The following is a 12186-nucleotide window of genomic DNA, read 5'->3' as shown; positions in this document are numbered from 1 at the left end:
CTGAATTATATCAAAGCAGCAAGCTGTTTTTTGCAGTGGTTACACAGAAGCCCCTAGAAAGCCTATAAGCAGGGTACAGACCTCAAAGTTTCCCTCTATTATCATTTTCACTGAAATTCAGAGGAATGCTTCATTTAGAAGTGACATTTTAATTTAATCATCATGGCTAATATCCACTGATGGACCTATTCTCCATTACTCTGGACAATCCCTTTTCAAATCTATGTCAATGGCCAATCTCTACGTTTAAGAGCTGTGAAATCCATACATTAATTGTATGTCCTGAATGTACTACCCACCAGTTTCACTGGAGTCCCTGAGTTGCAGGAAACATAACTTGTAGCTCATCAGCCCTAAAAGAGGGCAAATAGTACCCCACCAGAGCCATCTCAAGTCAGGAAAGTAGAGCAGGAGAGAGGTCTATGTCCCTTCTCTCTGTGTGCCACAGTCCCTATTCAAATAGGGCCTGTATGCCTGGGAAATGTAGAACGTCAGAACATACCTCTCCAACCATATCATGTCCCTGGGGAAAACATATAGTTGGGCCAAGTTCTCACAAAGACGTGTACTTTCCCTGTTATTTTCTTGGCGTCCATAGACGTCCATAGTCCATAGACGTCCATAGTCCATAGACTAAGGAAGAAACATAAAAGGAACTCAGCCTCCTGAAGCAAGCTGTCCTATCTCATTTGCATAACCTGTTTATAATGTTCAGTAATTCAGATCACTTTACCTTTTTGGATACTACTTATTTTGTAAACCTAACTAGACATTGGTTATGGTTCTGCCTGAGAACAAGAAATATAGGCTTTACTATGAAAAACATTGCAGATCTCAAGGTTTTTTTTGCCAAAGTGAGTATGTGCTTCAGCAAATTCAAGAAAACGTCACACAAAACTCTCAAATCAATGTGACTACTTGTGTTTCTAGTAAACAGACGTGATACATTTTCATCAGCTGTTAGGGTTGCCAGGCATCACCTGGCCTGACTGCTAGTGGGAGACCTAGGAAGGGAATGGGGGAGTGACCATTGCTCAATGTTCCCTCTGAGCTGTGAAGTCCTGTGAGGAAAAATTCTACTTTGTGAGCTACTGGCAATAAAGTTGTGAGGAAGTAAGTTTGCTCTGGAGCCATCCCTCCTGAGCTAAGATAGAAATGTGTGAGCTGGAGGCTAAAAAAACAGTGAGCTAGCCCACATTAACTCAGCTTAGAGGGAACAGTAGTTCAAACCCAGCGGTTTGAAAGCCAAGTAACTATCTATCGGCGAGTAGATAAATGGGTACCCACCCTTAGTAGGGTGGGGGGCACCCTCCCCCGCCTATGGAGGTGTGTGGAGAAGCAGCAGCAATGGCGACGGCAAGAACGGCGGCTACAGCGGAGCAGCGGCGGCAGACGATTGGAGGAGGAGGTGCAACGCTGAAAGGCGGCAAGCGGCGGCAGCAGAGCCAGATTGATCCCTGGTGGCTAGTGGTGAAAGAACTAGGCGGCTGTCGTCGACGGAGGTTGGAGGCGCAGTGACGTCATCCGGAGGCGTGCGGAGCCGAAAAGGACATGATCGGGCTGAGGACGACGTCGCCGGTGATCCATACATCCGCCTGTCTGCCTGAGTACTGAGACACCTCACAGCCAGAAAAGAAGCCGAGCTGGGAAAATTGCTGAAGCCTCCACCAGGGTGCTGGTAGGGAGTTCCCCCCCCCCTTGTACCATTGTGGCCGTAGTTAGGGTTGTTTCGGTGATTAGCACCCAAGAATTGTAAACCGCCCAGAGACCCCTACGGGGGTTAGGGCGGTATATCAAGTCGAAGGATAAATAAAAATAAAAAAAATAAATGACATGTCACTTCTGGGAAAACCCAAAATTGACATCATGCCTCTCTAGAATTTTCCAGAAACTCTACAGTAAAACCAGATTTTGTTGAGATTCCTTGAGAGGACTGACAATACTTTCAGATTCCCTGACATTTGTCTGATGGTCATTTTTTTAAAAAAATCTGCCAACACCACTCCAAGCAGCAGCAGGAAAAGAGAATGGGAGTCAGGTGACAGCATCTTTATCAAGTGTACAAAAATGAATCGGAATACCATCTCCCACTAATTGGGGGAATAAATACCTGTATATACCTTTTTACAGAGCAATTTTTAAAAATCCACAAATGAAATATCAAACCTACACCAATAGCATAATCCAACAAATAATTAAGCACACATTGTCCATTTTGTCCATTGGGCTTAAGTACACTTAATTTTCTGCTGAATTGTTGCCTCTATAATGTAAAGGAAGAAAATTTGCACATTAATACGTAGTTTAATGCTGCTTTTACCTATTACGTGGCTTTGACACGTTGAATCAGTGATGGTGTGTTCATAATCCTCTTGAAAGCTTTGTGTTACCACTGCTGCCTGTATTGTGTAAAAAAAAGTAATTATAAATTTTCTCAAATACCTGTTTCCAATAATATCACCAGAAATCATGTGTGTTTGTAATACCTCTCTTCTATATGTCATTTCTGTATGACAATCCTTTAGGTACACATATCTTAATACAACATCCAAATTGTATATAATGGGTATTTTCTATGAATGACTTATAAATCGGTTCTACATGTTTTCAATAAAAGCAGTAATATGCAACTGTCAAGTAAAATTACATTTGGGAAAGGTGTGATTCTTCAAGAGGAAACACCTTATGCCATGATCTAATTTAATAAGAATAAAGAAATATATACAGGTCTCATGACCCTGTGCTTATCTTTCTACTGGAATATCATGTTTCATTCATTTCATAGGAGGCAAACTTAATGTGTGACACTGTATTGCTTTCATTCAGTGTTGCAATCAATAATGGCATCTTCACCTTTCTTAAAAGGCATTTCATTACCAAGATGGAAAGCCCATCATAAGAATTTTAAAATTCATGAAAGACCAAAGGGCCAAAGTATGCATTACATACTAGCTATGTGTTACTTTCATATGTGTTCATCCAAAAGCTAAAAGGTAGGCTATGAGTCTCAGTGAAGTAATGGCATCAGGCAGATGGGTTCTTAATACTTTCTCTTCCAGCTGTTTCCCCATTCATGACATCCTTCCAAGCAGCTTTTTTACCCTGTATCATCAGGTGGAAAATCAACTGGGATAGCTCATTTTCAGCAGAAGACATGGCAGGAGAAAGAGCCAAGCATTCCTTGTCCTAGAGTCACAGCTGAATGGGGCTGCTTGGTGTTAAAAAATGGTGGACAGCAACACACTACTAACATATGATGTCTAACAGAGCAATCCTGAAGCGGTGGATTGGAATAGAGCATTAACCCCAACACTGGCATAACTCGGATATATGCCAGTGTAAGGGGCCTTTACACCAGTGGAGGGCATGAGTGGCACTGCATGGTGGACTTGCACAGGCGTGGCTGTGCCATAGCCACACACCGGGGGACTCACAGCACGAACCCCAGTGCAAGTGGAAATGTGGGTTTGTTATGGGGTGTGGCACCAGCCAGTTGGCTCTCAAAGAATTTTCAGTGTGGAAATGCCCCCCAGTACAGGCGCAAAATTGCACCGGCAACAATGGTGGCACAGCCCAATGGTAGCCATGGTAATTCACTTTTCACCCCCTCTCAGCTGCAACCATGCTCTCAGGTACAGAAGTGGCTCAGGAAACTGATCAAGCATACACCCAATCAGCACATCCCCCCGCCATCCCCGCTCCTTCCTGGTATCCAATAATAGCCTACCCCCCTACAAATGGCTCCGGGAGGTTGCCCCACAACTCCAGAGGTAGGGTGAGTGGCACAGGATGCTGTCTGACAGCTCTCTACTGTGTGGACTTTGAGCTAGCATACATGCACCTTAGTGGTGGGCAAAACACAGACAGGGCACCTAGCACTGCTGGGTGAGTATTTGGAGGGAACAGACCACTAGGAGAGGAAAGTCTGCACTCCGTGGCTGACCTCTCCCAGATTTCAGGCCCCACAGGTACAGTAGCTCATCTGTTGGGATCCCAAAGGGCAGCCATGCATGAGCAGGTAAGCAAGGAACCCTTTCCCCAACCCCTTCCCCCTCCCTCGGCAAACAACAGTGGCATTGAGCTGCAATGGACGTGGAGTCTTTTGCTCCTGAATCTATTGGAGATATTCCAGTAAATGGAATGGAAGAGATTGGAGATATTGTACTGCTTGGACCTCTTCCATCCTATGTCCCATCCTGAGAAATGTTGGTTGGGGGGCTAGGAATGATTACCCTTCTCTGACACTGGTTTTGTTCAATGCCAGGTCTATAAATAATAAGACCTCTGTTCTGTAAGAATATCTTGCAGAGCAAAATGTAGACCTAGCTTGTGTGACTGAGACCTGGGTGCGGGGGGCGGGGAACTGTCACCCTTAACCAACTTGCCCCACCTGTGTTCTTGGTCCTGCACCAGTCCCAGACAGCCCGGTGGGGGTGCGGTGTAGTGTTGCTCATCTGAGACTCTTTTTTCTTTAGGGCACTCCCTGAACCAAAAATCGCTGGCATTGAATGTGTTGGCCTGGCGTGGGAGGCCAAGGCGAGTTTGGCTATCTGGCTGGTGTACCGACCACTAACACACCAGCAGATACCCTGCCTGACCTGTTAGATGCTGTATCCAAGGCTTTTAGTCTTGAGAGACTTCAACGTCCATGTTGATGATGAGGCATCTTTTCAAGCCAAGGACCTAGTGTTGTCCATGGAGGCACTGGGACTCTCCCAATTTATATCAGGCCCCACACAACAAGCAGGCCACATGCTGGACTTAATTTTTCGGATGGGGATTAATGTGGATCTGGTGGCTGCTGATACAGTCCCATGATCAGACCATTTTGGCCAAACCCTCCCTGTTTAGGTGGTGATCGCATTTATGGTTGCCCGCCAAGCCAAATGGACCCTGATCAGCTTCAGGCTGCTCTGTGGGATCTGATACCCACTGGTGACTTGTTAGATGCACTGGTGGAGGACTGGCACTCCTGGCTCTCTGAAGCCATCGACGATGTCGCCCCCAGTGCCCTCTCCACCCTCAGACCAAAGCTGCCCTGTAGTATACACAGGAGCAATGGAGGATGGAGTGAGAGATGAGACAGCTTGAGTGAGTGTGGCAGCATGCTCATCATGGAGTGGCAAGCAGATCATTTATGAAGGTCTATGAGATGGCACTGAAGTCTGCAAAGAGAGAGTTCTATGCGGCCTCCATTGCATCTGTGAAGTCGTGCCCGGCCCAATTATTTTGCACCATTTGGTCATTAACTTCATTGTCACAAGGCAAAACAAATGCTAGGGAATTGGAGATAGGCTGTGAGGCTTTTGCGACATATTTCACTTGGCCAGGACCTCCCGACCCCTATTGATACAGTAGAGGAACTGAAGCCCCTTGTCCGCCTTCAGGTCCTATATTGGACCATTTCAGCCAGCTCTCTCAGGAGGATGTCAACAAGGTCTTGGCAGCTTTGAGGCCAAGTGGAAACTGCAGTGGAAACGTCTGCCCCTGTTGATTCTTGTGTCCGAGTCCGGAAGCGTCCGCTGTTTTCAATAGGAGTAGGATGCCAGGTCTACCACTCATTAAAAACTGTGCCAAAATAACCTGAAAGAATCCCCAAATTTTAGGAGATAAACTTCAGGAATCCTAATATTTCAGGAGTGCCTTGCTTTGTTTCAGGATATTTCTAATCCAAAACAAAACAAGGAATTTTGGGCTCTGTTTCATATTGTAAATATCCAAATGCACACCCCTACTGCTTGCCCATGGCTTGGCCATTTCTGCTTCCTGCCCAGGCATGCTGGTCCAGATGAATTTGTCCTGGCTATCCCCGGCAGCAACATTCAGAAATAAATTCAGGATAGGATAATTTGGAAGCATACCCTTGCTATATGTGTCAGAAAACGAGCTTAGCATCCTAAGCAAATCCTTTGTGGTGCCTGTATACCCTTCTCGAGGTAGATGTGTTCCATTGTTGCTAATGGAATGTGGGTTTTAAAAATTTTATGTACAAGTGCCAGGTAATGGCACTCTCTCTTGTACAGACTGCACACTACCAAGAGATAAGTGTTGTCTAAGTGACGGCATAATAGGCCCCTAAGCCTTTAATTAGTGCACTGAGAAAGAAAAGATTTAATTCTACAGCATATAAAAGAGACACTTTGGAAAATCCACTCCGAGGTGCATTAAAGTTAAAAAGCACATTTGATTTTGCCATCGAGATGAAATGAAATAGGGACATTCCATACTAGGTTTTGAAGTGCAAGTGTTAGTTACTGGTTTGACCCTCATCTTGAAATGTACTTCACATTGTTACAGGGGGGGGGGGGAGAATCACCCCAGCACTGGGCTTCTGAAAAGGTTTATGCTGTTTTTCTCAAAAGGCACCCCCCTTTTAAAGGAAAAAAGAATGCACAATGGGAAATACTACCACATGCTAGTGTTTTCAATCACAGCTATCTCTCTTTGCTGAATTCGCTGCAATCTGATTCAAAGCAAGCAGCCCACAAAGGGAGGGGGGGAGACATTAGCAGTGCATGCCTAAACAGAGCTACACCTGTCAAATTCCGTTTGAAGTCAATAGGCTTAGAAGGGTATAGCTCTGCTTAGGACTGCACTGCAAGACTAGGAAATAAGATGCTGGGGCTAGGCGTTCAAAGAGATTAAACTGCATAAATTTGGAGGACAGAGCTGAAATTCCCCACAATTTCCCAGTCTTTAAAAAAGAGATTTAAGAACAAATTATAGGAATTCATCTCCTTTCATTCCAAATGTCCTCAATTTGTTAATGTTAGTTATTTCATTTCTAGAATAAAAGTCAAGAAAATCCATATTTCAAAAACCCACAAAGATGAAGCATATAATGTAATCCAATCTTCCAAAACAATGTCCTTCTAACACTTTGATTTCCAGCTTTAAAAAGTACAGTTTTGAGAAGTAAAAGGTAATGTCTTTTTCACATGACTAATTTGCCCTTAGAAGTTACAGAGAAAATTAGCATTTCTTCATTATTTATGTATATTCAGAACCATCTTTGTACTTTCCCCGATAAAATGAAGTGTGTTCCTTGAAGATATACTTACAGCCCTAAATGGCTATTATTGTTACATTTGCAAAGACTTCACAAAATGAGACAAAAAATTCTCCAAATCACTGCACCATTATACAATAATAAGGAAGTTAAAAAAGAAATTGTAAGAGCAACATGGTTTTTTTATACTTCTGTACAGTGAAGATATACCCTAAGCTGTCAGCACCATATTAAATGGGGCATAGTTAAATTGAGTGGCTGTGATAAGGGGCTTCGCTTTGCTATCAAAGTTCTAGATCAGTTGGATTGAATTTCCTGCATATTGCACATTTCCAGACTTTCATTCTCTCTCATTCCTTTCAGTGACATTACAAGGGCAGACTTAGATATGCTTATAATTTGTGGTTTTATAATGCAGGGGACATCTACATTTTCAAAGAAAAGATGATACTATAGAAACTACAGGCCTCGAAAAGGGGAATTAAAAAACTGGAAAAGTTGCCTAATGCACATACATTCAGAATACGGTTTCAAGCCATTTTTAAACAAATGACCTTGCATATCCTTTAGTAAAGACTTTATTTACTTTTTAAAAAACACACCTTTGCCTGAATTTGAAAGGAAGCTTGTGATACGTTCAACTTAAGCACCCAAACATCAATACTAAGCTAATAGGTTTTTCAATTCCCATTATGAAGCCTTTTGAAAACTCATTTTAGCTTTAGAACATGTCCTTGAGAAATATTTAATTACTTCATATTTCAAACTTTCTCATATGAAACCATAGTAAGTGTAGATGTTGTTTACTCACTTTTTTTTCCAGAGCCACCAGAACAGAAATATGGAAAACGGTTATTCAGGGATGGCATTTTAAGAGATTAATTGGCAGAACTTCAGAGGATTTTCTGATAATTTTGAAGCACGTACTTTGGAAGTTTGACACTAAAGCTTTATTGGATCACACATTTTATGTAAGAATGCCTGACAACTAAATCCTAAAGGGAATCCTAGTCAAGAGTTCATTACAACAAATGTATCTAACTATTTCCTGAGTAAACACTTCAGCCACTGGTATTTGTTGCTGCTGTCATTTCCTGCTCTTGTTTTCAAATTGTTGTATTCAATTATTTGAATACTGCTTTATGTTTAAAACTGTTTTTTTAGGCATTGTGTATTGGTGTATTTTGCCTGGAATTTTGTACACTGCCCTCAGAATAATTTTGATAGAAAAAGTGGGATATGAGTTTTCTAAAGAAATAAAAGAAGACCCAAATCCTAGAATGACTCAGATTATAGTACTAAAGTAGTAGTGCAGTCATAATGATTTTCAGGGAAGTATGCAATTAATACATGCCACAAAAAATACTGCTTTTAATGCAGATGGCTGAAATGGACATGAGTGAAATGGATATTCATTGTGGAGCTATAGAATGAGCATAAATGGTGTTTAGCGGATATTAGATTCCTAAAATATGATTCATCTTGCAACTTATTTCTTGTGGTCATTTTGAGTATGTAATGAAATTGCATTCCTGATAAATTATAGCAGTTCCTTATGATTCAGTGGCCTAGCTCCCCAAAGTAGAAACCACTGCATTACATAGGCTGCGGTCACACGGAACAGAAGCCACACAAGTGAGACAGAAAACAGGTGGAGTTTCCAGGCGCAATCTCACCAGCACATCTGGGAAGCGTAGCACTCCCGTGGCACAACCGAGGCTTCCAGCCGAAACTGCGTGGCAAGAAACTAGTACCTCGGAGGTACTAGTTTCCGGAAACTACGGGGCAAGGGCGGGCGTCTGATCGCATTTCCGGTGGCATCCGGCGCCCGCCCATGTCCCCTTGCAAATAAGGTGGGGTTTTTTGTCCACGTCTCTGTGGATGCGCACACGCACCCAAAGGAGCATGCGCATTCGTCGTGTACACACACACAAAAACCAGTTTGCCGTGGGGCGCGCTTCTTCATTGCGCGCCGGCTTGTCCTGTGATCAGCACCTCTCCCTTGCCATGGAACCTCCACAGTACCTCCACAGGACCTCCACGGGAGGTCTGATCGAGTAACTGCGCAGTAGTTTGCCCCAGGGCAAACAGCCACGCTTCTCCCCCGCAGTTTCCTGCCCGTGTGACCGGGGCCATAATTATTTAACCATTGATTTGACCTGTTTAGATTCTTTATGAAAGATAACAAACAGATCCTATTTGTACTCTTCTCTGTAAATACATACACCAAATTAAATGAAATGCTAAACAAGCAGCCTTTTTATACATCAAGGCATTTTACAAAGGATCAAACATTAAAAAAACACTGTCAGGGAGGGGAGAATTGTTGACTCCTTCCCACCCACAAAGGGGGGGAGGGAAGTCCAGCACCTGATCTGCAGCATCTCAGCTGAGGTTGGAGGGTGGGGCCCAGCCACACCATCAAATGTGTCGGCTTTCCACCTATCATGGGGAAACCAGTCCTCCTTGTGAGAACCAGTAAGCCGTGACATGGCATGTGCCAATAGCAGTGCTGCCTTTAAAAGGGAAGACGGAGGAGGCCAAGGAGGATTTATCGGTGCTCAGTAAGCAGGAGAGGAGCCAGAAAGAGGAGGGGCACTTGGGAGAATAAGAACCTCCTCCTCTCTCTAGGGTTGCCAAGTTCCCCCCTAGCCACCAGCAGGGGATGGGAGGCTCTGCAGCTTTTTTTTTTTTTTTTAGAGGTACTGGAATTCTCAAGCGGGAAATGAAGTTTTCAATCTGTGTACTGAAAACTCATGAACTTTTAAACATTTTAAAAATAATTTTGTCAAATATGTTCTGGAACTCTGTTCTGGTGCATTGTCCCAGGAAAAAAGCCCTGGGAGGCTCTAGTTGATGTCACAGGGGAAAGGCAGCTCAAGGGGCCAACGTGGCAGAACTGGAGCACAGCCAATGACAGACACTAAATAAAGCATTAAAAACAACAACAAAAATATCCAGTCCATCATATAAACACGGTTGGATCCAAGGAACAGTAAGCAGTGCACCATTTTCAGAACAGACCTTATTTTTCCTCTCTTTTCTGCAGATCCCTGGACTACTTGAGAGTAATCTTAAAGATTAGGGGAACAGCTCTGGATGCAGCATGGAAGGCTGCAGAACAAGCAGGAAATCAGCAAACACTGCTGATCCCTTGGGGGAGCAAAAGTGACTGCTTCTCATGTAAGGGCACCTTTGGATATAGGCCATAGGGATACCCAACAGAAAAAATAAAACCCTCCTACTGCTTTTTAAAAAGATATCAAGGAAAAGATATCCTCTCAGTTTAAAAAGGAGATAATTCTATTAAGTCTGGACTGGTATCCTCCTTTCAGTCATGAAAGACCTTCCCTCAACTGGAGAGGTAGTATGAAGTGGGTCCTGGATTCCAGAGCACAACAGGCATCTGGCTTAATTTAAGGACAGATGGTGATTTAAAGACAGGCAACGTGGAGTCGGTTAAAGAAGAGAAGAATGTTTTCACATACAGAGATTATCATTATCTATATATCTAATAGCCAAGGCGCCCCCTGCGTGCGGATATCTAAATCCACACATCAGTGGCACCTAGGGGCCAAAGAGATTTTCCTGCACATTTGGGGCAATCCCCAGAGGTGCAGAAAAATCTGAAATCTATAAAAAACTATAGGGGGGGATACTTAAATCCCCCCCAAAAGGAAAGGAGCATTCCCTGCGCATGCGCAGAGAACGCACTCATCCACTAGGAACTGTGGCAGTGCCGTGCAGGGCTTGCCACCATTGCTGCTGTCGGCAGTGGCATGGGGGGGAGAAGCCTTGGCGGGCTGGTGGCTGGGAGCCGTGGCTAGGTGCCGTGCAGGGCTTGCTGCCGTTGCTGCTTGGCTGCTGCAGTGGCGGGGGTAGAAACCTTGGAGGGCTGGTGGCTCGAGCCGTGGCCGTTGCTGCTGTCAGGTGGGGGGGGGGAAGCCTGGCGAGCCCAGCGGACTGCCTGCTGGGCTCTCCTGCGGCCGCTGCCACCTCCTCCTCTGTGTGGAGCTCCTGCTGCTTCAGCAGGCCAGCCCCCCGGGAGCTGCGTGGAATACCCCCTCCCACACGAGTATTGTGTGTCCCGCTTCTTGTTATAACAAGTATGATTCTACTATATACAGGCACATGTCTTGTCAATAACAGCATGGAATAAAGTCCGTGCCAAAGGAAATAATGCCTCGGTGCAACATAGAACTTACCAATGTCTCATTTGGTATTTCCATATCAGCCTTTGTTTTGCTGTTTTTCTTCTGGTTTCCTTGAGTGCTGATAGAGTTGCTGGGAACAGAAGAGCCCTGGGAACTGCCCTTCGAAACCCTCCTGTAGGAAACATTGTTCGATCCACTTTCTGTCTGCTGGGCGGCTTTCTTATCAACTCTGCAGGTAGAAAGTGATTCCTCTGATAAATTACATTGCCCTCCTCAATCACTCTACTTTCCCAATTCTTTTAATGTTAAGCATAACCTCTCGGTATCTTTCTCCCTGTAGACCTCTGAGTGATAAATGTTTCTAACTAGCCTTGATAAAATCTGTCACTTGCAATTTCAAATACTGTATCAATTTAATCCTTCACATATAATGATTTGTTTTAAATTTTCAATGATTATGGAGCAAATTGGAAAACACTGTCAAGTTGTTGCCAAGTGTCTTTGTGGCCTAAGGTTAAGGCAGCCATAAATGTAATTAATTCAGGCTAGTTATGCACTACAGATTTACTAACAAATGTCAGTGGTACTGGGATACATAGAAAAACAAACACTGCATATTCTCTATTGCATGCTATATCCCTATTACTTTTTTTGAAAAACCTGCTAGGATTCAAAATTAATAATATGATTTACTAATCTTTAATGTTAGGAATCTGATGGAGCTTTGACTCTTGAAAGGTTATACCTCGAAAATCTTATTGGTCTCAAAGGTGCTACTGGACTCAAATCTAAATGTCAGGAGCAAGAACAGCTGATCAGAAGTGTCATGTGATATAGCTCTTTTGGTGGTTCTATCATTTCTGACTGTGAGTGGTGCATTTCCTAATGCACTTTCTACTCTGGGGCCATAATCCAAAGAAGTACAAGTGAATTCTGTTGATGGAGAAGGCTGCGGCAAGGAAGGAAAGTATGTCCATTTTTCCTGGAACAACTGGCTTCCTGTTGCTCATTTATCGTAAATGG

The 12186-nt window shown here is 43.7% G+C and overlaps 1 protein-coding gene across 1 annotated transcript in view; it reads right to left on the bottom strand.

Annotated features, from left to right (window-relative positions):
• Positions 1–12186, bottom strand: part of NCKAP5 (NCK associated protein 5) — a 647654-nt gene that overhangs the window by 81079 nt on the left and 554389 nt on the right. The window contains exons 14-15 of the mRNA XM_015409153.1: positions 11211–11392; positions 2321–2395 (exon numbers count right to left, since the gene is read on the bottom strand). Coding sequence (XP_015264639.1) covers positions 2321–2395; positions 11211–11392 — 257 coding nt within the window. The remainder of the gene's footprint in view (positions 1–2320; positions 2396–11210; positions 11393–12186) is intronic.

The sequence above is a fragment of the Gekko japonicus genome, unplaced genomic scaffold, assembly GCF_001447785.1.
Source record: "Gekko japonicus isolate JY-2015 unplaced genomic scaffold, Gekko_japonicus_V1.1 scaffold116, whole genome shotgun sequence".
NCBI classification, from domain to species: Eukaryota; Metazoa; Chordata; class Lepidosauria; order Squamata; family Gekkonidae; genus Gekko; species Gekko japonicus.
This window is presented reverse-complemented; position numbering and strand designations above follow the sequence as displayed.